A 27951-nucleotide genomic window follows, 5' to 3' on the forward strand; every position below is an offset into this window, starting at 1 on the left:
TCTTGGGGGACTTCCCTGGTGACGCAGTGGTTGAGAATCCGCCTGCCAATGCAGGGGACACAGGTTCGATCCCTGCTCCAGGAAGATCCCACGTGCCACGGAGCAACTAAGCCCTTGCGCCACAACTATTGAGCCCATGTGCTGCAACTACTGAAGTCCACGCACCTAGGGCCCGTGCTCTGCAACAAGAGAAGCCACGGCAATGAGGAGCCCGCGCACCACAACAAAGAGTAGCCCCCCACTCACCGCAACTAAAAAGAAAGCCCGTGCACAGCAAAAAAAGACCCAACACAGCCAATAAAATAATAAATTAATTAATTAATTAAAAAAAAAAAAAGAATCTGCCTGCCAATGCAGGGAACACGGGTTCAAGCCCTGGGCCAGGAAGATCCCACATGCTGTGGAGTGACTAAGCCCATGCGCCACAACTTCTGAGCCCACGTGCCGCAACTACTGAAGCCTGCCCACCTAGAACCCGTGCTCCACAAGAGAAGCCACAGCAATGAGAAGCCCACGCACAGCAATGAAGATTAGCCCCTGCTCGCCTCAACTAGAGAAAGCCTGTGCAGCAACTAAGACCAGCACAACTAATGAATACATTTTAAAAAATAAAATAAATAAAATTAAAAAACAAAACAAAACAAAATAAAATAAAACAAAACAAAATAAAACAAAATAAAATAAAATAAAATAAAATAAAATAAAATAAAATAAAATACATGCTGTTGGATGAATGGCGCTGATGGCGCGACATGCTTGCCACGGACCTGTGATTTGCAAACAACGTGGGGTCTGCAAAGCACGGTGAAGCGAGGGCGCCTGCCCCAATGAGAACCCGGGACCCTGTGCGTGTCAGGCTGGGGGAGGACGTGCGGAAGCAAGAAACAGCCCCCAGTCTCGGGGTTTAACCCACGCGTGGACTCCTTGCTCCCACTGAGGCTGGCTCAGCACCCAGGTCTCATCTGGTGGCGGGTCCCCCTCACCACGGGGCTGGGCGGGGCTGCAGGGCCGAGGACCAGGGTGACAGGTCACCTGCCTGGGAAGGGAGAGCAGCGGAAGCGCCGGGGCATCCGCGCCGCCTGCCGCCCCGTCCCCCGTGGGCCGCGCTCTCGTGCCCCGTGGGCTGGGCTCATCTGCCTGCATGCGTGCGCGCCTCCGTCTCTTCCGAGAGCGAGAGAGCGTCCCTGGACCCGGGCCCTTCCCTGTGAGCCACGCTGGGGCTCTCCCTCTGTGTCTGCCTCTCCCGTCTCCTCCTTTCTCTGCTTCTGCAGCTCCTGTCACTCACGTCACCTCTCCTGCATCTCTACCCAAGAATTTCGTCTTTGCCTTGTGATCTGCGAGGCACTGCTTTGCTCTCAGCCCCGACCCCGTTCCTCCGATTCTGCTGCTGAATCTCTCGCTGCGACCTCATGTTTCAGCTGCAGAGTCCTTTCGAGCTGTCCTTTGCTCCCCGGTAGTGCTCTCGCTCCTCTCTCCTGTCTCTCTCTCTCTCTGATAATCAGCTCGTGGCCAGTTTCTCCTGCAGTCATTGTCTCATGGGGCAGGTGCGGGGGGTCCTGACGGGGGCTCCCTCTGGAGGGCGAGCCCCCCTGAGGGCTATTTTTGTGTCTGTTTGGTTTTGGGGACCTGGGGGGCCCGTGGGAGTGGAAGGCGCCGCAGCCCCGCCCCCAGGTGGAGGTGAGGGTGCGACAGCCCCCAGCCCACGGGGACCTGGAAGGACGCAGGAAGGGCTGGGAGGTGAGGTGTGGCTGCCACGGGGCCTCTCGGAGTGTCTCTTCCAAGTGCAGGTGCAGAGAGCTGGGGGGTCGCCTGACGGTGAAGAGGGCGACACTTGGGGACGTGGGGGCGGGGGTGCTCTGGTGGGCTGTAGAGGGGAGGCTGTTTCTGCAGGACCCGCCGCACAGCCCACCCCGGCCGGATAAGCGGTCTCTCCCACCCGAGCGGGCGTCCGCCCCGCCCCACCCCCGCGCAGAGCCCATTCCCTGGCCTCGTCCGAGCCTCGTCCGAGCGTCCCCAGCCCCGTCCTTGCCAGCGCTCGTGCTCAGGCACCGCCCAGCGGCCACCCTGGCCTCGGCGCTGGCCCTGAGCCTGGCTGAATGTCAGCAGGTCTCCTTGGAGCCCTCCGTGGCCCTGTGGGGGGCTTCCAGAATCTGCCAGGGCCAAGGGCCAGGGAGGCCACAGACCGTGGCCAGATCCTTCCTCTCAGGCCTCCGTTTCCCTTTTGTATAGTGGTCTCCACCCCCCTGGCACCCGGATGCTCTCAGCTGGAGACGCTCACAGGTCGCTGACGACCCAGCTCCTTGGAAGACCTGGGTCTGGGGTTCTGGAGAGGGAGGGGTAAGCCAGGCTGGGCCCCAGGACAGCTGCAGTTGGGCCAGCAGGTGGCCCACGCCCGGCCCACGGCCCGCAGGGGTTAATGGCCCCGGCCGCCCTGGGGACGAACGTGGAATCTCCTCCCCGCTCCCCGGGGCCTGGTTTCTTCGGAGACGCGGCAGCCAGAGCTGTCGCCAAGCAGAGCCAGCTGGCACGGTCCCCGGGGCCAAGCACCAAGGAAGCAGCGGGCAGCCCGGGCGGCCCGGACCCTGGCCTGAGCTGCCCTGCCCCGCGCAGGCCGCCCACTAGGACGCTGGGTCGGGACACGGTCCTCAGTCCGGGCCTGGCAGCGATGGGGCTCTGCCCCCGGCTCTGACCACGTTGGGGGAGGGGCTGGGAGAGGCCGGTCTGACCCCAGGCGGAGGGAGGCGGGGTCTGCAGGGGGTGGGGGCACCGACACTGCCCCGCCCGTGCCGTGGAACCTGCAGCGGTGACCGCGGTGCCCTGGCCACTCTTCTCCGCGTGGGCACGGCAGGGCTCCCGGGACCCCCTGCCCATGGAGAGAGCACCCACTGCCCAGGGCAGCCCCCGTCTGCACACCTCTCCCCGCACAGCCTGGCCGGGCGCCCACCTGGGGCCTCGGACCTCCACCCAGACCTGCCCAATCCCCAGGCCGGCACCCCTGCACACGGCTGAAGCCCACCTCTCTCCCAACAGCCACCCTGATCCCATCACCGTCCTCTCCTGACTGCACCGCACTGGCCCACAGATGCAAATGAGGGGGACACGGAGACCCTGCTGGGTCCGCCTCCCCAGACCCCAACTGGGAGCACACCGAAGGTCCTGGCCGGGCTGTCCTCTCAGGGAGCCCCCAGCCCCCAAGGCCCACACCCCTGAGCCTGGCCCTGCCCCAAAGCCCGCTGCCCACCAGGCTCCAGGGAGGCCCAGACCCTACTGTGGTGACACACACCCCAAGGACAGCCAAGAGGCACCCTCGGCCTCTCCCATCTGGTCCCCAGACCCACCGAGTAGGAAGGGGGAGAGGTGGGGGCAGCGGGAGGGGCCAGCCACTGGGGGAGGCCCCCAGCTGCACAGAGCGAGGCAGCTGCAGAGGGCGCCTGGGGCCACGGGACCCCTCACGGCCCCTGGGCTCCACGTCCGCTCCCGTCTGGCCACAGCGCAACGCTGCTCCGTCACAGGTGCACACGGGGCCTCGATCTGGGGGCCGACCATGCCGCCGCCGCAGCTCCTCGTTCCGCTGGGGGCGCCGCAGGGGCCCAGCACCAGCCTCAGGGAGCTGCGGGGCGGGCCCCCGCCGGGCGCCTGTGAGCCTGCTGTCCTCTGTCTGAACTCCCTCACGAGGCAGCTCTCCCTCTGGGGGTCAACTGTGCACCTACCCACCCAGGAGAGGACAAGGTGCTGGTGGGGGTGGGGCAGAGCGGCCCGACCTCCACGAGGCCAGACTGAGAGGAGGCAGAGGCCAGCAGGGCGAGCGGTGCCCGGGGGGTAGAGGTGGCCCTGGGGCTGAGGGGCAGTGATCCCAGCCACCCTTCCCAGCCTCACCAAGACCGGGGGAGGGGGCCGTGCCGGAAGTGAGGAGGAGCCCCGGCCCCCTGGGGGGATGCCAGCAGGGGAAGGCGGAGTGTGGGACGAGCTGGTGCGGTCGGCAGTGTGAGCTGGGCCTGGAGAGGCGCATGGACAGCCCTGTGCCCAACCCCGCTGGGCAGCAGGTCACCCAGGCCAGGCCTACGGTGGGCTTAGGCAGCTGGTGGCAGGCTGGGAGGGTCGGCCAGGCTGTACACGCGTGTGCGCACACGAGCGTGGCGTGCACAGGTGGCCTGCGACAGCCGGCCTCCCCTGAGCAGGCAGTGTCCTGTGAGCCCCCAGACCCAGGCCAGACCTAACCCGTCGAGGTCATGGGGGGCTTCCCCAGAATGTGGGGGACCCACTGGCACCGCCAGCGGCACACGTCCAGCCCCCACTGCCGCCGCCTCCTCCCTGCTGGTCCCACACCCGCCTGGCTCCACCAGCCTCAGGAGGCCCCGCCGGGTCCCCCACCGGCCACATCAGCCGCTCACACGGTTCCCACCTGTCTCCGAGCTGCATGGGGACCATTTTCTTCTGACCTCTCTTTCACTAATTCTTTCTGCAGCAGCATCTGAGAGCAGCTGTTTAGTTTTCCGTTTGGGGATGGCGCACTTTGTCATTTCTAGAAATTCCACTTGTTTCTCTTTCGAATCTGCTCGGCTCTTTCCAGCTCCTGTCTGGCCTGTCAGCGTTTCCCAGCTGCCTTGTTTGAGCACGGCCAGCAAATGCATTTTATACTCTGGGTCCAAGCATCCGATGGGCACTGCAGGCTTCTGCTGGCGGTTGCTCCTGGCGCCGGGGTTCCCCATGTGCTGGGTCTGGACTGTGGTCTGCTCACTGACCTTGGGGAAGCACAAGGCATAGAGAGTTGCAGGACAAAGCCTTTGGCATTTGTTTCTCCTGGGCACCTGGGGCCCAAGTTAGGTAGACGCGGTATGAAAGGAAACGGGAAGCTCAGGATCTTCCTGGGCGACCGGTGTGGGCTCCGCGTGGGTGTGACTTAGCGAGCACCTGCCCCTCTCAGCAACCAGTACACAAACTGACAGCACCAGAACCAGCCTTCGCGGCCGCCCCGAGGCCACCACACTGGGTCCCAATTTGCCCAACCACGGGAGCCAAGAGCCACTCATGGCCAAGCATCTCACACACTCAAATGTTGACCTAATTCCTTGAAATCTTGACAGCGCGTCACTGCTAAGCGACTTGACACAATTTCCAAAGCTCTCTTCACCTGTTTTCAGGACCGGGCGGACGCAACACGCCGCCCTCGCCTCACTTCCAGGAAAGCTTGTCGACCACAAGGATTCAAACGTGTTCCCAGCCCAGGGGCCCCGGGGCGGCAGGACCGTCCCCCTGCTCACACATGGCCCACACCCCTGCGCCCGCACCCGGCCCAAAGGAACAAAGGAACAGCACCCAAAGAACAGCGAGGCCAAAACGTTTAAGTTATTAAATCAAATATACAGAGCGATTCATTTAATATGTACATATTTACAAAAATGCACTTTCACAAGGAGAGGCAGCCGGGGTCGGCAGGTGGGCAGCGGCCTGGTGCCCACAGCAAACGCTGACAGTCGCGAGGGAGAGTCTGTGTGAAGGCACTTGTCACAAGCTTCAGTACTGCCGCCGTCCCGGGGAGAACAGCGCAGTCAGGAAGGGCACTTCTGAAAGCACAGTTGAGAGATCTCTGGAGTGTTCCGGGCAGGGGCAGGCGAGGACGGCGGGCTGCAGGGGACGGACCGGCGAGCCGGTGAGGGTCTGCCCACGGGCCTCAGGCCACGCCGACCACCACGGGCCCCACGGATGACCTCAAGCCCCACTGCAACCGCAGTGCCACTGACAGCCACAGGCCATGCCAAACATCACAGGTCCCACTGAGAGCCACGGGTCCCGCTGACAGTCTCAGGTGGTCCCACCGACAGCCACGGGCCACGCTGTCAGCCACGGGTGGTCCCACCGACAGCCACGGGCCACGCTGTCAGCCACGGGTGGTCCCACTGACAGCCACGGGCCACGCCGACAACCACGGGTCCCACCGGCTCTTTGGCCTGGAGCCACTGAGAACCCCAAGTGAGGAATGGAGGGAGATTCTGTAAACAGTGCACCAGCTCCGGGAACAAATGTTCAACCATTTGGTGAGGACACAGACACCCTTGCTCTCTCCTGCCGCACGGCGCTGCGACACACAGAAACGTTACAAAAATAGCAACTATCCCAGAACACTCCGGCGTCTTCCGTCTGACAGTCATCGAATAATTTATACAAGGTTAAAGAAACATAGAAAATAAACATTTGCTTTTTGTTTTTGGTTTTTTTTACACAAAATAAAGAAACTATGCACATGGCCTCGGCCTCCTGGGGTCCGGCGGGCGGCGGCCGCGGCCCTACTCCCGGCCGGCGCGGCGTGCGGCGCCGAGGCCACCGACGGCGCGGTTGTCCACCTTGGGGCCTGAGGCCCAGCAGGCCGGCCTCGCGGGCGAGCGGCCGGGGTCTTTGGTGAGCTTGTGCGAGAGGAACTTCTCGGCCTCCGGGGAGTCGCCCTGGCCGCGGCCGGGCTCCTCGTCCTCCTCGTCCTCCCCGCCGGCCGCCGGCCCAGGCAGCGCCTCGCCCACCCTGCGCGGGGGCGGCGTGAAGTTCTTGCAAGGGAACAGCACGTCCCTGGGGCCGCCCGGCCGCTCGATGGGGTTGCGGATGGGGTTGAGCGGGGCCCACTGGTTGTTGGCGCCCTCCTCCCGCGGCGGCCGGCTCCTCTCCCGCTCTTTCCTGCGCTTGCGGGTCCACCACACGGAGACGGCCACGCACGCCAGACACAGCACGCTGAACACGCCGCACAGCACCCACACCAGCAGACCTGGGGGGGGGACGCAGTGAGGGGCCGGCGGGCGCAGGGCCGGGCGCTCCCCGGACCCGGGACGCCCTGTCCTTCGGCTCCTAGCGAGGAGGGGCCCAGGACTGGGGCTGGGGAGGCGGCGCGTGGGGGTCTGGGGACGCTCCGCCTGCAGGTGCAGACGACGTCCAGCGCCCCGTGCGCTGGACAGACACCCTTTGCAGCCCCGCCCCTCCGAGCCCCGCGTGCCTGCACGATCCCCACCCGCCCAGGGGGTCGGAGAGCGGCCCCCCGTCCCGCCTCCCGCCTGCTCACCCGTGGAGGAGCCGCCCACGACGAGCGTCTCCACCTTGACCTCGGTGACGGCCAGCAGCAGCGAGCTGTTGCCCCGCTGGGAGATGGCCGCCACGATGGCGTGCGCTGCGCTCTGGATCTGGCTGCTGTCCAGCAGGCCGCGTGCTGGGCTGAAGGACTGTGGCAGAGAACAGCGCTAGGGGCCGCCCGCCCGCGTCCAGGGGCACCCCCACCCAGCGGGAGCCTGGAGAGCGTGCCTGGCCCTGTGCCCAGCCCCAGCGGACACCCAGGCGCCCATCCAGGCCAGAGGCTCCTGGTCAGCGGCAAGGAGGGACACAGCTAGCTGCAGTGCCGTGAGCAGGGCCGCACCGGAGCAGGTCAGGGGCTCGGGGACCTGGGGGGCCTCAGGGCTTCTCGGCAGAGGGCTCATCGGAGGGGAGTCCTGGGGTGGGGATGCCCCACACTGGGCAGTTAGTGGGAAGGCGGATGTGGCCTGGTCTGCACCGTCCGTGGAACCCCTCACACCTGAGGCCGAGAAAGCTGTCCCTTCAGGTAGGCTCCCAGCCCCAGCTGGCCACGCCGAGGGTGCCGCAAACCCAGCACCGCCCCCGACGCTGGAGCTCCCCCAAGCCCGGCCTGCACCGTGCGGCCCTGCGCCCCCACGCCAGCACCCAGCCAACGGCCTGAGAACCTGCCCCTTCCCTCCTCTCTGCCCACACGCCCCCCAGACGCAGCCTCCTCTGACCTCCACGGTGCCCACTTATACCTGATACCCACCTGGGGCCCACAGCAGGGCCCCAGGGACACCCACTCAGCCGAGGGCCCACATGCCAGGGAGGCCTGAGCCCATGGGTACCCCCCTGCCACAGACACCAAGGGACACGGCACGGGCAGGAGCGGGGCTGGGCGCTGACGAGGCCGCAGGAAAAGAAGGCTTCCACCCACAACCTCGCCCGCCCCGTCCGGTCGGGCAGGGCCTGGCCCTGGCACAGGCACCCAGGCCACAACGTCCCCCGTGGTCCCGAGTCAGGATCCCAGACGTGGGCTCCGACCCCTCGGCTCAGGGGCCTCCTCGCTTCCCTCCGCGCCTCCTCCGCCTGCGCCGCACGGCCGTCCACCCCGGCTCCCGGCCACTCTCCCTCCCTCTCTGGGTGGTGCCTGCCTCTGTACCCTGACTCCTGCTGTCACCCAGGGCCCCCCCCAGGTCTGGGGACCCCCGAGCCATACACACTGGCCCCACTGAGCTGTACGTGTGTCCTGCCTGGCTCCTCCCCGCCTCGCTGGGCTGACAGAGCCTCTCCTCCAGGCCTGCCCCCGCTCCACCGGCCCCCAGCAAGGGCACGGGGAGTTGCCACAGCCCCGTGGGCCCCCACAGCCCCTCCCGCACAAATGTCCCCAAGTACCCGGGGGCCAGCCTGGCCTGGGCCCTCCCCTCCAGCCCCCCCAGGGAGCACGTACAGAGCGGGACCCTGGAGAGCGGGGCGGAACAAGGGTGGCCCCTCACCTGCCGGTACTCACCATAGCCACCTCCACTGCGCTGGCCTCCAAGGACGGCCGGTCACAGAGCAGCACGAGCAGGCGGTCCCGAGCCAGCGCCCTCGTGGCTGGTAGAGCGCGGATCCCTGAGCAGACGGCGCCCACGGTGGTGCCCTGAGCACAAACAGGCTGCACGTGAGCAGGCCCGGGCTGGCACCTCGGGCTCGCGGCGGGATGTGCCCTACCGCCTGTCCGGGGCAGCGGAGCAGGGGTGCGGGGGGGCCGGCGCCCCATGGCAGTCCTGTGCCCCCACCCAGGTCGCGGACCGCCACCGTGGTCAGGGCTGGGGGGGCCTCCCCCGGTGCCGAGACCAGAAGGACACAAGGACAGGGGTGCGGCCAGAGCGAGAGCCACCCGCGTAGCGACAGGCCGGCCCCGGCCTCCCTTGTGGCCGTCCTCAGCCCGGGCCCCTGGGGTAACTGGACAAACGGGCGTCTCGGCCCAGGCCGGCCACTGCCCTGGGCCCAACGCTCCGTCTCATCTGACCCCACAGGGGCCCGGCGGCCAGCAGGGCTCTCGGGCCGGCTGCGTGGCCACTCGAGGAAGCACAGCGGCGCCGGGGCTCTGCGGACCTCGCGGTGCCCAGTGGACAGGCCGCTCACCTGGGGCATCTGGTCGCGGTTGAAGCGCAGGGTGAGGCGGGCGCAGTTGTTGTCCAGGTGGCCGGAGCGCGGCCAGCAAGCGGTGCTGGGCAGCAGGGGCTCCTCGGCGCCACACTCCCCCCAGGCCGCACAAGGCGGCTGCAGGCACTGGCCCGGGGCCTTCTCCTGGCACCGCTGTCCAGGCGGGCACTGGGCACTCAGGGTGTCAGGCCGGCCAGCCAGCAGGCAGGGCTTCTGGCCACACCACACCTGGGCACACGCACACAGACCCCGCAGACAGGCCGGCACCACAGGGGAGGGAGAAAGACATGGTCGGGGTGGTCCGTGAGTCCCAGGCGGTGCCCCGCCCCGCCCCGCCCCTAGAGCCCCCAGGGTGAATGTGGCGCCAGAAGGACCCCCACTAGAGCCAGGAGGAGCAGGCCAGGCGGGCCCAGGTCTTCCGGAGCCTGGCTCACCCGTCCCCCTCCCCCGGCACCCTCACAGAGTGAACAACAGGGTCACGGGTGAATGACCGGGACGCCAGGCCCGCGGCACTGCGGAGGAGGCAGGGCGACACAGGGAGGGCTGGGCAGGGCCGCTCGGAGAGGCTCTGGGGCACCTTGCTGCAATCCCGGCGGCCGTCCAGGCAGCGGCAGCTGTTGCAGTCCTCCACCCAGGAGCTCCCGTGAGGAAAAGGCACACCCTGCGACCAGCAGGACCTCCCGAACACAATCACTGCGGGGAGCAGAGGGGGGGGCAGCCGTGGAGCCCAGGTCTCGCCCTGCCCCGACCGGGCTCGGCCCTGGCCTGCGGGGTCCCCCCACCTACCCTCCTGGCACCGCGGGCCAGATCGGCCAGGCGGACAGGTGCAGCGGTAGCCGTTGATCTCGTCCACACACGTGGCCCCGTAGGCACAGGGTGAGGACTGGCACTCGTCAATGTCTGCAGGGAAGTCAGCCGGGCTCAGCGGGCCGTGGGGAGGCCCCGGCGAGCGGCGAGAGCTGCCCCCAGTCCGCTCGGGCCTCGGGTTGCCCCGGGGGGCCCCTGAGCTGGGCCTGGCCCCGTCACCGTCACCGTCACCAGCCTGAGGCTCTGACGAGCAACCCCCCATCTGCCCCTGGGACAGCGTGGCCAGGGCCTCTGGAAACAACCACCCCAGCCACACGAGGGTCTACCCCCTTGTGGGGTGGCCCCCAGCTGCTGGGGTGCTGCTGGCGGTGGACAGACACCGGACACTGCAGCTCGGACTGAGGCAGGAGACAACTGCGGCCACGCTGTCCTTCGGGCTACATGGACGCCAATAAGCCCCGCTCCGGGGGCCTGGGCTGAGCGGGGAGCAGCTCCCAGGGCTGGGGTCCCGCAGCCCCACCCGCCCGGTGCCCCCGGCCCCTCACTGATGCGGCAGTCAGGACCCGCGAAGCCCGGCGCACACTCGCAACGGAACCAGTTGACACCGTCCACGCAGACGCCTCCGTTGTAGCTGCAGGGAGAGGGCGGGTGTCAGGGCCCCGGGCAGGCCAAGCTCCCCAGCCTGCCTCCCGGGCTGCCACTCACCACGGCAGGGGGCTGCAGTCGTTGGTATCTGCGTTTTGAGGAGAGAGAGGACGGTGGGCGCGACATCCACCTGCCCGGCGCCCACCTGCGCCTGGCCTGGGGTGCCGCAGGCGTGCGGGGCAGGCAGACACCGTGCGGTCTACACCAGGCCACTAGGACAGGCTGGAGGCTGGGGACCAGGGGTGGCTCTGGGAGGAGAGCCTGGCCTGGGGGGGGGGCCTGTGTAGGGGGGTGGAGAGCGCCAGCAGGACGCCTGGGCCGCAGGACGTGGACAGAAACCGGAACACACAGGAGGGGCTGAGGCTGCGGAGCTCGTGGGGCGTCGGAGGGGGCACAGCAGGTCTCGGGGTTCAACTGGGCTTTGGTGGCCAAGTGCAAGGGGCAGGTCCGTGGGGCAGACGCGAGAGGGAGCACCGCCCGGGAGCTGTGGGAAGAGGAGCGGGCGCCACCCCAGGCCCACGGCCTCCCCTCCCGCCATCGAGCTTACTGTGCGTGCAGGTGCGGCCCTCCCAGCCGTCCCGGCAGATGCAGGAGAAGGAGTCCCCGCTGCCCACGCAGGTGCCGCCGTTCGCGCAGGGGTTGGGCAGGCAGCTGCTGTTCTTGGCTGCGAGGGAGAAGCGGGAAGCAGAGGAAGCAGCTTTCACGCGGCCTGGGCAGACCCCGGGTCTCCGCCCCACGCCTGTGACGCGGACAGCGAGGGGCGGGCTCCTCACCAACAGCGCAGGTGCTGCCCTTCCAGCCCGGCGGGCAGGCACAGCGGAAGGCGTCCCCGCTGTCGTAGCACGTGCCGCCGTTGCTGCAGGTGGAGGCGTCGCACTGGAACTCACCTGCGGGCACACGTCCGCTCAGAGGGCGCCCGGAGCAGCGGGCGGTGTCCCTGGGGGCCGCCCCCAGCGCAGCAGGGGCCCGGCGGGCACTCACGCGAGTGACAGGTCTTGCCCTTCCAGCCGTCATCGCACACACAGTAGAAGTCGTTGACCAAGTCGTGGCAGCGGCCGCGGCTGTGGCAGGGATCGGGGAGGCAGTCGTTGGGATCTGGGGGTGAGGACGCCGGTCAGCGGGGGGGGGTCACCGCGCTCAGGGAGGGCTGCCCGAGGGAGGAGGCGCGGAAGCTGGGCCAGGGAGACAGAGGGGGCGGGGAGGGAGAGGTGTGCCCCTCCTCGCGCCCGCACACAAGGACTGCTTCCGGGCGCCCGCTCGCCCCGTGGAGCGGTGACCGCCTGGGGCAGGTGAGGGGAGATGCCCGGCGCTCAGCACCAAAGGCACAGGCCACGCGGGGCCCGGGGGGGGCAGGGCGGCCCACTCACTGGTGTCACAGAGCTCGCCCTCCCAGCCACTGGGGCAGAAGCAGCGGAAGGCGTCCACCTCGTCGATGCAGGTGCCCCCGTTGCGGCACGGCTGGCCCCGGCAGTCGTCGATGTCTGCGGAGGGCGGGTGTGAGCCGGGTCCCCGGGCCTCCCGGTCCCTCCCGGCCCCCAGTCCACGGCCACTCACTCTCGTGGCAGTAGGTGCCCGTGAAGCCGCTGTCACAGACACAGGAGTAGTTGCCCCCAGGCTGGCTGATGCAGTGTCCGTGGGGGCCACACACACCGGAGGAAGCCATGCTGGCCACCCTGGTCCCCGCCTGGACCCCACAGCCATCGACCACTGCCATAGAGACAGGAAAAGTCAGCTCCACCTCTGCAGGCCTCACCCACTCCTCACCCCAAGCCATGCCCTCAGGCCCCGCCCATGCTGCACCCATCTCTGTGGGCCCCACCCACTCTGCACCGCCTCTGCAGGCCCCGCCCACGCCGCGCCCCCTCTGCGGGCCGCGCCCACCTCTGCGGGCCCCGCCCACGCCGCACCCCCACGGCAGGCCCCGCCCACGCCGCACGCCTCTCTGCACGCCCCGCCCCCTCTGCGGGCCCCGCCCACGCCGCACCCACCTCTGCAGGCCCCGCCAGGGCACGGCTCCCGGGGCTCCGAGCAGTTCTTGCCGCCCATGTCTTCGGGGCATGCGCAGTAGTAGTCGCCTTCCAGGTTGTAGCAGCGGGCCCCGTTCTGGCAGGGGCTGGGCTCGCAGAAGTCGATGTCCACCTGCGGGGTGGGGGGCACCCGTGAGGGCCCAGGCCCTGCCATTCATACTGGACGATGAGCCAGGCCTCGTGTCCGTAACGAGGAATCCCCAAGATCCAGGCCCCATCTGGACTGGACACCCAGGCCTCTGCAGCCAGAGCCTGAAGGACTGCCCAACCCAGACCGTCCAGGCCCCTCGGCTGGACGGAAACACCTGCGGGGGCCAAGCCCCTCCCACCACCCTCGCCTCCAGGGCAGCCCCCTTCCGCTGCCTCCCCAGGCGGCATCCGGCCTTCGGCCCGCCTACTGGCAGGAAGGCCAGCTCGCGGCCCCTCTCCTCGGCCGCCAGGGCCGTCCTGAGCCCTGTCTGTTGGTCCCTCCCAAGAGCAACACTGCGTCTCCATGGCGCTAGACAGGACCTCTACGCTGGCCCCAGGAAGCCTGCCGGCCAGGAAACCTGCCCCTCGCACCCCTGCAGTTCCACCTGTCTCCCCCGCGGCGGCCAGGGCAGGTCAGAGAGGGGAGGAGTGAGAGCCTCTCCTTGGGCCTCTGTGTGGCACCCCCACCCTAGGAGCCCTCTTTCAGGGGCCCAGGTGCTTCATCCCATCAAGGCCACGCGCCCACCAGTCCCAGTGGGAATCAGACAGGGCGCAGGGCAGCCAGCTGATGCGCCGGGGCCCCTGGCCCACCCCACCCGGAGGGGCTGGTCACGACACGCAGTGACGTGTGACCATCCCCTGCCCCTGCCCAGCCAGGCAGCCGGGACACTCTGCAGGGCCCGCCCCCGCTGTGGCCCCTCCTGGCCACTCGGACGGGCCCCCGGGGGCAGCGGCCGGGGCCGGGGCAGGCGGCACGCGCGGGCCTCACCTCGCAGAGCGGCCCCGAGAAGCCCTGGGGGCAGTGGCAGCGGAAACCGTCGAGCAGGTCCTCACAGAGGCCGCCGCGGCAGGGGCCACTGGCGCACGCGTCCAGCGCGCGCTCGCAGTGCCGGCCCCCGAAGCCCCGCGGACACACACACTGGTAGCCGTTCGCCAGGTCCTGGGGGGTACGGGGGTCGGGGTGAGCCTCCCGCAGCCGTCCGCACGGGCGCCCCCAGCCCCACGCGACCCCCACACGCGTGCGGCCCACAGAGCAGCCCTCACCTTGCAGGTGCCGCCGTGCTGACACTGGTCCCGACAGTCGTCGACCTCTGTGGGCGGAGGTGCGGGTCACGGCGGGGCCCCCTCCCCCAGCCCCGCCCGCCTGCGGCCCGCCCACCCATACTGACTGATGTGGCAGTGGACGCCCTTCCAGCCCGGGATGCAATCACAGTAATAGCCGCCAATCAGGTTTTTGCAAGAAAAAGCATTAAGGCACGGCTTCCCATCACACTCATTGGCGTCTGTGAACGAGACAAGGGGAGTGATGGGGCCGGGGCCCCGCCTGCCCTGGCGGCCGCATGCAGAGCGCACAGCCACACACGTGCGCGCCCTCCGCGGGGCCTTACCCAGCTGGCAGGTGGCCCCCACCCACGGCTCCGGACAGATACACTCGAAACCGTCCACCTGGTCCACGCAGGTGCCCCCAGCCGCGCACGGGTTAGAGGCACATTCGTCAATGTCTGCAGAGGATCCGAGGGAGAGGGTGGGGGGGGTCGCACGAGGAGGAGGACGGGGGCAGCGTGTGCGGGATGGAGGGGCACACGCCTGGGTCTTCCCGTCGCTCCTTCCCTGACCGCGGCCACACATGCGGACGCGGCCCCTCGGCCCCCCACCCTCCAGACCCCTCAGATGCCAGGCTGCGTCCTCCAAACGCACTGGCGTGGGCACTCACCAAGCGCACAGGTGGGCCCGCTCCAGCCCGACGGGCAATGGCACTCGAAGCCGGAGGGCACCTCGTGGCAGGAGCCCCCGTTGGCACACGGGTTGGAGGCACAGGCGTGCTCAGCTGCGTTGAGAACCACAGGTGGGTGTGGCGGTCCACGCCACCTCCTTCCGCGAGGGCTCCTCCCCCAGCCCCCAAGGTGGGAGGGGGTGCCTGCTGCGCCAGGGCCAGGGAGGTGGGCCCCGCCGGCCCCCACCCCCACGTACCCCGCTCGCAGTTCTTGCCCAGGTAGCCCTCAGGGCAGGCACAGCGGTACTGGTCGGGCTCCACGTTGACGCACGTGCCCCCGTGGGTGCAGGGGTGGTGGCTGCCGCAGTAGTTCAGGTCTGGGGGCAGGGGCGGGTGCTCAGGGGGCGGACCGAGCCCCCCGCGCCCCACCTGCCCAAGCTGCCGCCAGGGCCTCGCCCCCCGCCCGCCCAGCGCACCTTTGTCGCAGAGCAGGCCGCCCCAGTTGGTCTCGCAGTTGCACTGCCAGGGCTCCACGCAGCTGCCGTGCACGCAGCCCGGGTACGGGACGCACTCGTCACAGAATCTCCCCTGCCAGCCGTAGCTGCACCTGGGGAAGGCGGAGAGCCGTGAAGCCCCGCGCATGACTACGGACCCTGGGAGCCGTGGCCGCTCCCAGGGTGGCTCGGGGACACAGCACAGAGTCACGTGGACAACCGGGAGCCGGCGGCCGCAGCCTTTGAACGGGAGCAGGCCCCGGGCCAGGAGGGGGTCACGGCCCCGCTGGCCAGCCCGCACCGTCACGGGCACTCCCGGCCTCTGGCCTCACACGGTTGGCCGCAGCTGTCCAGTCACTCCTCCCGGAGCTATTTTGGGACTCACCCCGAGTGGGGCCCCAAGAGCAGGCGCCAGGAAAGGAAGGCCCTGCCGGGACCCCGGGAATGAGAGGACCAGGTGCTGCCAGGCCTGGCAGGCCAGCAGGGCATCAAGAAAGGACTCCGAGCCTGGCCCCGGCCGGTAACCTTGGGCCCAGCACGTGACCTCATCTGTGACTCAAGGGCAGTAACTTCTCTCTCCCCCAGGCCCCACCAAGGGTGCGTCTCACAGATGGGGACACTGAGGCCCACGGGCTGCCCCAGTTCAGGCCTCTGAGAGGCCAGATTCAGGGCAGTTCCTGAGCCAGAAGGAATCGCCCGCTCCCTGGCAAACAGCCTTGAGAGGCCTCTTGGCTCCAAGGCCATGACCCCGAGGCCTGGCCCTGCCCGAGCTGTGGGCCAACGTCCTCTCTGGGAAGTCCTTCAGGAGGCGGGGCAGAGAGACGCCCAGGCCATCAGTGCGCGCCCGGAGCTCAGGCAGCGGGGGCCCTGCTCTCGGGGGAGAGAGACCCGCACCCTGTGACCCCCAGGGGACCCTCCCTAGAACTGTGTCCCGCGGGCTGGAGTGACGTCCACGCCATCACCCGCCACGTGGATTTATTTTTGTAGAAAGGAAAGAGCCACGGCCCTTCCTGGGCCGCCCCCGAGTCCCACAGCACCTAGAAGGGACTCTGGCCGGCTCAGCCGGTGCAGGACAGGCAGACCAAGGCTGGTGAGAAGGGGCTCCGCCGTCCAGCCCACGTGCACAGGGAGGGTGGGTTCCTGTGCGGGCCACACATCACCACCCACCATCCTCCCTCCAGGTGACGTGGGGGGGGGGGCCCTACCACAGAGCACAAGGGTCCCTCGGGCGTGCTCTCAGCCCTGGGTGGGGCAGCCTCTCCAGGCCCCCGCCGCCCCAGCTTTCCTGGCCCGCGGCTCCAGAAGCCCAGGGAGGAGGCGGCAGGAAGGCACGGCCATCTCCGCGGCATCCGGTGGGGGGGGGTTGTCCTGTGCTGAAACCTGAGCCCTGAGCCACCGGCAGCAACTGGGCCTCACCCACAGAGCCAGGGAGAGAGGCGGCTGGGGCTCACCTAGGGCCTCTGTCCTGGGAGTCCTGCCCCCCACCCCCATCTTCCCGCACAGCCCGCGCTGCGGCGGAGGCCAGGCCTCTCCCACCCAGCAGCTTGGTCACCGGCCACCCACGGCCAGCAGCACAGCCCCAAGACGGCACCGCACACAGGGCCGGGCCAGCGTGCGCGGGGCTGAGACCCAGCCCTGCTGCGCTCACGGCCCGGGCGGCGACCCGCCTGCCCGGGCCCAGGGGCTCCTGCCCAGCACACAGGTCAGAGGGCAGGGCTGCAGGGCGAGGCCCGGCCCCAGGCAGAGAGCAGTCCCGCACCCGGTCTTCCACCCCGGCTACGGCTCCTGGGGGGGCCCGGCCCTCAAGACACGAACCCGCCCTGGGCCAGGCCCCCAGGTGCCCCCGCACCCGCCCCGTGCTCCCCACACTGCTTCGAGACCCACTCGTTTTGTCTGAAACCCGGCAGAACGAGCGGCGGTGGGTGAAGCCCTAGCCCCTCGCCCGTCCCTGGGCAGCCTGCCCACCTCCCTGCCCTGGGACGGGCGGGTCTGCTCCACAGATCACCTCCCAGGCCAAAACCACCACAGGCCGAGCAGACGGTCACCCCTCCCTTCCAAATGCAGCGGAGGCACCACTGAATTCCTCTGTTTAGTGCACGCATCTGAACAACGCACCCGGAAGCAAACCCACCCCCCAGAGGGGGTCCTGGGACGCGTGAGGTCCGAGGCTGGGGCAGAGGCCTCACTCACCGGCCTGCTCGTCTCTCTGCCAATCTGCAGGCCCCTCCGAGGGGCTCGCCCCCGACAGCGTCCGCCTGGCCCCCAGGCCATCCCTGTGCCCCGCGGGCGCCCACCCCTGCTCACAACACTGCAGCCAGCCCTGCGCTGAGGCCTCCGCGCCCCAAACCCCGGCCCCGCCCCTCCAGCGGGCGCACCCCCCTTCCCCGCGTACTACCGGGCAGAACTGCGCCGCTCCTCCCACCCCCTCCTGCCCCTGCCCCAGTCAGGGTCCGCGATGGACTCTGCTGTCTGCACAAGGCTGCCGGGACCCCCGCTCTCTGGTTGTCTCTGCGTCGCCCCCCGGTTCCCTCTGACGCGTGGCGGTGGCCTCTGCCGGCTCCTCACCGTACACCGTCACCAGCAGGAGGCTGGGGCTGGCTCCTGGACCGCTGCGCCTCTCCATCCGCCCCCCGCGGGCTGGCAGCGCCGCCCGTACACCACAGGGGCCCACGTGTGTCTTGGGCCGGACCTCTGCCCGCAAACCAGGGCGGGGTAGGTGTTACCTGCACAGCACCTGCCGCGCCCACCCCCACGCGCGGCGGCCGAGGCCGCCCCTGTGTCCGCGGGACAGGATCTGTAGCAGGCTCAGGGTCCTCCCCATCCCCCGCCCTTCCACTCCAGGACGTCTGCAGCACCCGGCGACCCCCGCCTCCCGCTGGACGGACCACCACCATTGCACACGCCCTTCCACATCCCTGCGGGGACCTCCGCCTGGCTCCCCCCACAGCAACTGCCCCCTCGTCGTTCCCAGACCCCCACACGCGCTGGCCTCTCCCTGTCCCCCACCTAGGACCGTGACGCCTGCCCTCAGGTGGCTCCTGGCCTCCAGGCCTCCGCCACCGGCAAGACCGTGCCAACCAAGTCACGGGCAACGGGCCCGGCCGCCCCCAACCCCCAGGCCCTCGCCACACCGTCCTCATGGGGCGACGGCCGTCAGGCACACCCGGGCTCTGAGGGCGCGCGCGTCCCTGGGCTGAGTACAAGCTGCACGGCAGCAGGGCCCGTGCCCCCACCCGCTGCGGCCCAGCCAGTCCACCGCGGCGGGCACAGCAGGCGCGCAGCCGAACCCTGCTGGGCGTGTGCGAGGAGGGCAGAGGAGGGGCACAGGCCCGGCACTCACCTGCACTCCCCAGGCACGGAGCATCCCCCGTGGAGCAGGTTACATCCTTGTTTACACACGGCTGTGAACAGAGGGAGCAGAGAGGCACCGCTGCAGCCGCCACGCACGGGCCCCACGGCCTCGAGACAGGCGCCCCCCGTGGGCCCCTCCGCGTGGCCCCGCGTGGCCCGCTCACCCTCCTTGCACTCCGTGCCCATCCAGCCGTCCATGCAGGCCTTGTGGCCATACTGGTCGCAGGTGTAGTGGCCGAAAAAGTCGTTGCGGGGCCGGCAGAACTTGTTGCAGGTGGCGCTGTAGTAGTTCTCGTCGCAGCGCACGCGGATCTTCAGCTCCAGGTGCGCCACGTGGCCGCTGAAGTGCAGGCTCTTCCAGCGGTCCTCAGGGTTGATCATGCCCGCGTGCGACACCCGCTCGATCAGCAGCTCCTCTTGGGGAGGCAGCAGAGTCAGCCGGCCGCGCCGCCCCTCCCCCCCCCCCCCCCCCCCCCCCGCAGGCACACCGCCCGCGGGGCCCCAGGGCCTGGACCGCACGGCCTCCGCGCGAAGCACCGGGCCGGAGGGGCCTCCTGCTCCCCAAACGCAGGCGGGCCGGGAGGGCTGGGCCGAGGCGTCCCCGCTTGTGCCCTGCGGCTGGCGGCCCAGCTCCTACCAGCGCCCCCACCGGGCACCGCGTCCATCCCTCGCCGCCCGGACTCTGCTGGCCGCCCTTTGCCCCCGCTCTGGAACCCCCTCTCTAAGGGCCTTGCCGGCAGCGACCACACCGCTCCCTACGGCCCCGAGGACGCGTGGGTGCAGCGGTCGGACCGCTGGGCCTCCCTTCAAACCAAGCGCATGGCGGGAGCGCCCCAGGCTGGCCCGCACGGGCCCTGGGGTCACGGTGCGTCTCCCTACGCGGCCGCACCGGTTTGGAAAAGTCTGCAACAAGAGGCGAAGGACCCTGTGCGCCCACCCCTCCCCCAGCCGCAGAATAGGCTGGGCCCCTCCCAGAAAGGCCTCGACCCAGACCCATCGCAGCCCTCCCGCAGAGACCACGGCCGCCGCGCCCAGCCCAGCCCAGCCCCTCTGCGCCTGCAAGCACCGTTGGTGTGGGACCTGGGCTTGGTCTGACTCGGCCTCCAACCGCCTGCGTGACGCTGCCCCCAAACGCAGCGCACCCAAACCAAGCACTGGCCTGTCCCCATGACGGCCTCTCCACCCACGGCTGCTCAGGCCACCCCTACCCCCTCTCACCACGTCCAACCCATCATAAGCCCCGTGCCTAGACCTCTGGAGCGACCAGAGCCCCTCTCGCCCCCTAGGCTGCACCCGGTCCCAACACCCCCGACCGCCATCTGGATTCACACGACAGCCTCCTCACCTGTCTCCATCCCGGCCCTGCAAACTACCCTCCACGCGGCAGCCTCAGCACCCCCGCCTCCGGGAAAAAGCCAGCGTCCTCACAGGCGCCCATGAAGCCCCCGCGACCTAACCCCCATCCCGCTGACCTAATCACGAGCCCCGCCCCGCCACACCTGCCCTGGGCTGTTCCTTCAACACACGGGGTTCACTCCTGCCCCGGGATCCCTGCACGCGCGCGTGCAAATGCCCTTCCCCCTTTCTCCGAGCCCCGTCAGAACCGCACAGGTGAAGCTGAGACTGGGAAGGACAGCGCATGCACAGTCGGCAAACCACACGCGCGGCAGAGCTTCCCAGCAGGCAGGGCAACGAGGGAAACAGCACGAAGACCCCCAGGGTAGAGGCGGCTGTCCTGCCGCGTGGGCCTTCGTCCCCAGCCCGCAAAGGACCGGACACCTGGCTGCACGCGTCTCCATGCACGAGGGGGTCAGCCTCCCAGCGCCCTGAGGGAGGCCCCGCAGGCAGGGGCCCACCCAGCCCGGGCTGACTCACCATCCGGGGTGGTGGCGTTGTCCCAGTCCCAGGCCTCCACGATGAGGGTGAAGGAGCGCTGCGGACACGGGGAGGCGGCCCGTCAGATCCCCAAGGCCCCACCCCAGCCCTGGCCCAACCCTCCTCCTCCCGGTGCCCCCCGCACCCCACCTCACCCCTCAGCTCTGAGGAGCCGTCTCAGGCCACGTCGCCTCAGCAGACCCCGAGGGGACCCCCCGGAGGAGGGAGGCTGCCCCTCCAGGCCACGCAGGCTCAGGAGGCGTGGGCTCCCAGCTGCTGCAGCCCTGTGGCCCAGCGGCCCGCCCGAGGGGCTCGGGCCAGGATGCAGAGAAGGGAGCGTGGCCCGGGCAGAGCCGCGGGCAGAGGCGCGGGGCGGCCGGCACAGCCGCAGACGGGGGTCCCCGGGAGGCCCCGGACCCGTGGGGGTGGACCGGGAGCCTCCTCGGCAGCTCACTGGGGCCCAAGCCCCAGCGGGGACCCGGCAGTGCTGCCCCCAGGCCGCCCGGCAGGGGCGACGCCCCCGTCCCCAGCCCACCGGACGGCAGGGCGGGCCCAGGCGCTGGTGCCGCCTCCCAGGACGCGGCAGGCGCGGTGCACGTCCGCCCCACTAGCCCGCCGCACCCGAGGCGGAGGAAAGTGGCCCCCGCTGCACAGAGGCCGCCTCGTTCCACGCTCGCTCCCCCCCCAGCCCCAAGACCCTCTCGTGCCCAGACGAGGGATGCGGTGACAATGGGGTGATGTCACCTGTAAGCCCCAGAACAGCCCCCACCCCGGAAACAGCCCGTCCCTTACAGGCACAACCTCCCCCCACCCCAGGGACCCTCCGCGGCTCCCCCATCCACGCTGCTCAGCTCCCTCTCCGGACTCCCTCTTCGGGGAAACGTGCTGACCACCGTCTATCCAGCCCCACCCCGGCTGGGGGCCCGCAGGACAAGGCCACCTCTCGGACCACGGCTGGCCGGCTTCCTGCCTGAGGGATCCTGCCCTGGGGAGGCCAGACTCCTCCCCACCCTCGGTGCCCATCTCCCAGCTCCTGCAGCCTCCTGCTGGTGCCTGAACCCCAGCTCCCACCCCAGCTCTGCCTCCCCCCACATCCCAGCCCCACAGCCCTACTTGTGGGCTGCCTGCCACATCCCATCACACCCACAGCCCCTGGACACCTGAGCCGGGCCCTCCCTCGGGGACCCTCCTCTCATCCCCTACCCTGCAGCCCCGGCTGCCCTTCTTCCTGCCCCTCTAACGGCACAGTCTCAGCGCCCAGGACACGCGTGCCCACCCTCAACTTCGTTCAGCTCACCTACAGCGCTGCCCCCGCCCCGAGCCCAGCCCCAACAGCAGCTGTTTCCCAGACACCCCCGGATGACCCCTAGGGTCTCATGCCCACAGCCGCCACCCTGGGGCCAACACCCAACCAAGAAGCATGAGCAGGAAGCAGGGAGCCATCCTCCATCCTTCTAGAACCATCCCCCCCTCAACGGAGCCGCCCCCGGCTCTCAATCCCCCCTCTCGAGTCTCCCTGAAACTCACTTGCCCACTTCTGCCACTGCCCTTGGCCAGGCCAGCGGGCCCAGTGTCCAGGCTGCCCATCTCCTCCAAGGGCCCCCAGTAGCCACCGGGGCCGCCACACCTCCATCCACAGGTGCCCCAATGACCCTCAGCGCCCTCTCCACATCTCCCCCACTGCTCAGCCCTCTTGGGGCTCCCTGTGGCGCCCGCCCTCCTCACAGGCACCTAGCGCACCCACCCTGTCCCTGGGCCTTTGCACACAGGGCTCCCCCTCCCTCTGCCTGGAATGCCCCCCTCAGGCCAGGCTTTCCCTGGCCATTCCCGCTCCTGATGACAGCTGGAGCGCCCAGCTCCTCCCTAGGCCGTACTCACTCATTCACCCATCCCTCCCTCCCTCCATCCCTCCCTCCCTCCATCCACCCCTCCCTCTCTCCAACCATCCATCCCTTCCTCCAGCCAGCCAGCCAGCCAGCGTACATCACACACAGCTCTGCCCCTGGGGACCAGAACCTGTGGATGAGTGAACCAGTGGGGCACGAAGCTACTCTAAAGGGGGTCAGGGGAGGCCGCGGAGAGGGTGCCGCTGGGGTTGAGGCCGCAGTGTCGGAGGATGCACCACAGGCGGGAGGAGGCCCGTGGCAGGGCCTCGGGCTGGAAGAGCAGGGATGTGGGAGCAGGGGTCTCAGAGTCAGACGGCAGGGACCAGCCCCTGTGCCAACTCTGCAGCTGCCAGGTGGGTCTGAGGCCAATGGGCCTTCAGGAGTCGCCCTGGCCACCTGGCAGAACGGGCCATAAGGGAGGACACGGGCCGTGCCCGACACGGCGGGGCCACGGTGGTCAAGCCCCCCAGCGGCGCAGGCGGAGGAAGGTCCCGGGCCTGGGCCACCCATCCCACGGGGCACCCACCCCATGGGGCACCGGAGCCCATCTCCCCCCACCTGGGGTTCGGGGAGTAGAGAGCTCCTCCTGGCTCCCAGGAAACCCCACGCCAGCCACTCAGGCAGGATTACCGCCACCTTCTCCAGAGCCCAAGGCTCCAGTTACCTGCTCCCGCGGGGACGTGCAACCGCCCACCCGCCCACAAGGGCCCCACCGCCCGCCAGCTGGGTTTCCTACACCTGGACGGTAGGAAGTCATCCAAAGAGACCATGAGCCGGTGGGTGGGGTGGAACCAGCGCCGAGCCTCCACCCCCTCTCCTCCTCTGGGCTGGCCCCCAGAACTCAGTTTCCCTCTGGCAAATAGCAACCTTTCATTCCAATACTGTGGCCTTCTGGGCCACAGGCCCAGCAGGGCTTTGTCACCCCCAGATCCCTACAGAACAGAAAAAAGGCAATGGGCCTAGACGGGAGGCCTGGGAGGGCGCCCTGTCATCCCAGGGACGGGGCTGGGCAGAAGCCGTGGCGGCTGGGGACTGGGGGTGGGCTCCCCAGTAAGCAGGCAGGGGGACCTCCCCGGCCGGGCGCAGCGGGGCCGCCAGCCTGCCCGCCCTCGAAAGGCCCACCTAGCCGGCTGGCCTTAGTCCCTGAAGGCCCGGCCACACCTCTTCCAGAAAGCCCGCGCTGACCTACCCGCACCAGAATCCCAGCCGGACCATGGCCTCCTCCCTGGCCCAACCCCAAAGGCAGATCCAAACCCTCTGTCTGACGCCCAGAAAGGATGATGGGGCAGCAGCCCGACACCACGGACATGGCACAGGGCAGACATGGGGCCAGATGCACCACACCCCATGGCACCCCAGGCCAAGAAGGCCCAGCACAGACCCTGGTCCCCCTGCCCTGGTCCCCAGGCTCCACCCTGGCTCCTCTCCCGCAGCACCCTGCACCCGTGCACCCTGTACCCGTGCCTGGCCCCGTGGAGCGGAGCTTGGTGCCCGCCCCGGAGCTCCAGGCACAGATACGTTTCCTGAAACCTGAGCTTTGGAGAGGCGCAGGCCTCTGCCTCCACTGTCACCCAAGGGGGAGGGGAGGGGACCGCCTCCCCACCAGGCGCTGGGCCCCGGGGCGACCGCAGGAGGAGCGGATCGCAGACCTCCCCACAAGGGAACCCAGGCGCCCACGCTCCGCGCCAGGGACCAGCCAGGGCCTCGCCTGGGTGCGCCCCACCCACCCCACTGTGGCCGACAGCCCACGGTCTCCCAGCACCTCGTCACACAATCAGGGTGACGCTGGTCACACCAGGCTCACCGTGGCCTGGGGGATGAGAACCCAGTTCACCTTGGGTCTGAGACGAGGAAGCCTGGTGCACCTGGGGTCTGGAGGGCATGCGGATCCTGGCTTACGCCTGAGAATTAGAGATGCTTGTCTCCACCAAGAAACCCCTCATTGACCCAGGCTTCCCTCATCCAGACACTACCCCTGAGAGAATCCCTAAAAGCCACAATCCCTCCATGCAGCCCCCGCCCTGCTCCCCGACTCAGCCCCCAGGCTCCAGGGGCAAAGCCGCAGCCGGTTTCCAAACCCTCCACCGGCCAGGGCAGCCCTCCCGGCGCCCCCACTTTGCCCGAGAGCCCCGCCCTGCTCTCCCAGTACCAAAGCCTCGACCAAGACCCCCGATGCACGAGGCAGGTGACCGGGGGTAGAGCGGATGCAGCCGGCCACGCCCCACCTGAGCAAGACCCCAGGCCCCTGGTGGGAAGCTATGGGAACGAAGGGGGCGGTGAAGCCCCACGAACACAGAGGAGGCCCTGGGAGCGGCGCAGGGAAGGGGCCAGGGTCTCCGTAACCCCACACCAGCCCCCAGCTCCTTGGTGGTGGAGGAGCAGAGTGGAGAAGCACAGGGAGGAGGGTGCCTCACACCACCAAGGGCAACCTGGGTGCCCCCAGGTGGGACCCTGGCTTGGCCCGCCTTGGGACGGGGGTCATGCAGCCGCCAAGCCCCCCGGCTGTGGATAGAGCGGGGCTGGGCCCTGTGCTCACACCCCACCAGAACGCCCCCTCGGGTGCGCGTGCCCCTCACCGGCCCGCAAGCGCCCACACGCACCTCTGAGCACACGCAGCCCGCCAGGGGACGCTGGCCTTCTGCGGGGCAGCCCGTGGGGGAGGGTGGGGGACCAGGCCAGCCGGAGAGCCAGGCTGGGGCTCTCACAAGCCCTGAGCCCGGCCGCCCCGCCTCCCTTCACGAGACCCCCCGGCTGCACCACTTCACAGGTGGGAAGGCGGGGCCTCGGGACCTGCCCTGGGATCCCGGGCTGGCTGCACTGTCAGAAACGGGGTCAGGCCCCGGCCCACCTCCAGCACAGGTGGGGCCCCGGCCCACCTTGGCTCTCACGACTCCAGCCAGCTTGTCCTTCCACGAGAGGCCACTCCCTACCCGTGCCCCCATACACAGCCCCCCAGACTACTCCCTGTCCTCCCCACCCCAGGGCCCTGGGCCAGGTGCAGGAGGGTGGCTTCCCACACCCTTACAGCCCCAGCCCCTTCAAGGCCCGGCTCACATCCCCTACTCCAGGGTCCTGGACAGGAGCCCACCACCCTCTCCCTGCCCCTGTTCTCCCACCTGAAGTCCCTGAGGCAGAACCCAGCCCCCTCCTCAGTCCCCAGGGAGCAAACACAGTCCTTGCTTTCTCCGGTCAGGGTCAGGTGCCCTAGTGGGTGCCCTGGGTTCCAAATTCGCCCCAGCTCACGGGATGGAGCTGGACGTGCAGCAGACAGAGGCGGCGTGGCCACAGAGCTGCTGCCAGCCGAGCGGAAATACCAGGGCGCTGGCATCCCCACACCGGCTGCAGGCCTGGCAGCCAGGCCACACCACAGGCGGGGGCTGGGGGACAGGAGCAGCCCCCCAAACCCACAGCTACCCCATGGCCCCACCCCCCCACCAGGGGGTAGGCCACCTGCCCCCTCTGAGCGGACCCAGCTGGGAGCAGGAGGAAGGGAGATGAGCTGGCCCAGGACCTGAGGCCCTTCTGCAGGCTCCTGCCTCGGAAGACCAGGGCCTGCCCCGTCCCGTTCCACCCCTAGCTGGCCAGCGGGGCTGAGAGCGTGAGGGACACGCGTTGGCCCGCCACATTCCTCCAAGGCCTCCCAGCCCCCACGCCCACGGCTGCCAACTCGAGCAGAAAACACATCCTCAGGTAGCGATTTCGAACCATGCTGGCTCTAGCCCAAGTGCAGATGACAGGCTGCGGGCCCTGCTCAGACCTGCCTGCTGCGCCGCTGCGGGGGCGAGGGGGCTGGGCTCTTCCCAGTGCCCGGGGCCTCCCGGGCCTGCCCCTGACGCCTGCCTTATCCGCCCCAGGGACACAATCCCCACCTGGCGCCCGGGGGTCAAGGGAGACTCCAGAGGCCAGCCAGGTACGTCGGGGCGGGGGTGTGGCCCGAGGGGGCTGTGGCCAGGGATCAGGAAGGGGGGAAATGGAGTAGCAGGAGAGACCCCCTGGCCCAGGCTGAAGAAAAGGTGCTAGCACAGGGCTCAGAGCGGGGTGGGGGTGGGGTGGGGTGGGGGGTGGCACTGGCCCAAACTCAGCCAGCCCGGCCTCCACCCCCAGTCTCTTTCAGAACCAGGGCACCAGGTGGACATATTCCTGTTGCCTCCCACTGGCTGCTCCAGCCAGAGGCCCTTGGTCTGAAGGACAGCCCCTCAATCACAGCCTGGCATCCTGATGCGGCCACTGCCGGCACACAGGCCCGCCGCAGCTGCCAGGACCTGCGCCTGCACACTGCCGCCCCACTTCACAGGGTCCTCTCTCATCCCTGCCCCCACCCAGGGCACGCAGGCAGCACAAACACGGGCCCGGGCCAGGACCAGAGCCAGGCCACTTCAGGCCACATCAGGCGGTAGGAGGCCTTGACCTGCCCACCCACAGCCCCCTGCTTCCCGGCCCCAGCCCTCAGCTCCTGCGGCGCAGGGCAGCCCGCTGAGATGGACCCCCGTCCCTAGCAGCATCCCCGGGCCCACAGCTCCCGCCTGACAGCCCAGCCCCGAGCCCCCACCCGAAAAAGAAGAAATATAACCCAAAACCCAAGGCCGGGGAGTGCCTGACAGAACATCACAACCTCAGGACCCACCGAGTCTTCCCCCGGGGCCTGGGCCAGCGGCGACACACGCGCGTGAGGTCCTCCCGGACCCAGGTCCGCCGGCGCCCGCCGGAGCGGCCCCCCACGCCCGACGCCCCCCTCCCCCCCGCGGGCATCCAGGAAACGGCGGGCAGGGCGGGCGCAGGCTGGCCGCGGGCCCGGGCGGCTCCGCCGGGGCCTGCCCCGGACCAGCCCCAGCACGCGCGCCGCACATGCCTCCGCGGCCGGCCCGGGCCCGCGGCGCCGCGCCGCGCCTCCCCGCCCGGAGCGCCACGCGCGGGGCGACGCAGGCACACGCCGCGGGCCGCCGCGCTCGCCGCCAGAGGCCGCCCCGCGCCGCCGCGACCCCCGCGCGCCCACGTGGCCGGGCGCGGCCCCGGCCCCACGCGGCAGGCGCCCCCCGCCGGCCCCGCCCCGCCCCCCCCCCCCCCGCCGCGTCCGCCGGGTCCGGGCGCGCGCGGCTCACACGCGGGGCCGGGGCTGCAGGCGCGGGAGGCGCGGGGTGGGGAGCGCTGGGGGGCGGGGGCGCACGTACCGGCCAGGCGAACTGGAAGGGGATGACGACGAGGCCCGGGTCCTGGTCGCCGCCGGCCCGCGCCCGGGCCCGCGCCCGGTCCCCCGCGGCGCCCGCCGGCGGCAGGTAGAAGGAGTTGCCGCCCAGCACGGGCGTGGCGCCGTGGCCGTAGCTGCAGGGCCCCGTGGGCGTCACCTTGGCCTGGTACTCCTTGAGGCACACGCGCACGTACGTGTCGCATTCGTCGCGGCCGCAGCCTCCCGCGCGCGCCGTCCGGCCGTCGCCGTCGCAGCAGGCGCCGCTCAGCAGCTCGCCGTTCACGTTCCGCAGCGCGCTCAGCTGCAGCTCGAAATAGCCCATGGGCCGCGCCGCCTAAAAATAAGGCAGAGCGAGCGCGCGGGGAAGCGCGGGCCGGGGTCGCCGGCCGCGGCGCCCCGCCCCCACCCGCCCCGGCCCCGAGGGCTTCGCGGCCGCCGGCCCCGAGGGGCGGCCCGGTGCGCCCCGTCCGCGCGCCCGGCTCACCTGCACGCAGAGCGCCAGCAGCAGCGGCAGCAGCAGCCGCCGCCGGGGCGGGCGCCCCCGGCCCCGCGCCCGCATCGCCGCCTGCACCCCGCCCGCCGGCCTGCCGCCGCCCCC

At 69.7% G+C, this 27951-nt stretch overlaps 1 protein-coding gene across 4 annotated transcripts; it reads right to left on the minus strand.

The window, feature by feature from the left end:
* Positions 1-5332: 5332 nt before the first annotated feature.
* JAG2 (jagged canonical Notch ligand 2) lies at positions 5333-27951 on the minus strand. 4 transcript variants are annotated; one of them, XM_057731461.1, is made up of 26 exons: positions 27838-27951; positions 27337-27687; positions 20283-20340; positions 18572-18823; positions 18397-18457; positions 15039-15169; positions 14820-14939; positions 14563-14676; positions 14237-14350; positions 14018-14131; positions 13893-13939; positions 13618-13788; positions 12621-12771; positions 12187-12339; positions 12000-12113; positions 11614-11727; positions 11406-11519; positions 11180-11296; positions 10693-10720; positions 10533-10618; positions 9967-10080; positions 9758-9873; positions 9160-9408; positions 8540-8671; positions 7043-7199; positions 5333-6751 (listed from the first exon to the last, which is right to left on the minus strand). In XM_057731461.1, the coding sequence occupies exons 1-26, from the start codon at positions 27910-27912 to the stop codon at positions 6285-6287; spliced, it is 3720 nt and encodes a 1239-aa protein (XP_057587444.1). In that variant the 5' UTR covers positions 27913-27951; the 3' UTR covers positions 5333-6284. The 4 variants fall into 4 exon arrangements, with proteins under 4 accessions (XP_057587444.1, XP_057587446.1, XP_057587445.1 ...); XM_057731463.1 differs by lacking the exon at positions 14237-14350; XM_057731462.1 differs by lacking the exon at positions 14018-14131.

Source organism: Hippopotamus amphibius, chromosome 4 (genome assembly GCF_030028045.1).
Source record: "Hippopotamus amphibius kiboko isolate mHipAmp2 chromosome 4, mHipAmp2.hap2, whole genome shotgun sequence".
NCBI lineage: Eukaryota > Metazoa > Chordata > Mammalia > Artiodactyla > Hippopotamidae > Hippopotamus > Hippopotamus amphibius.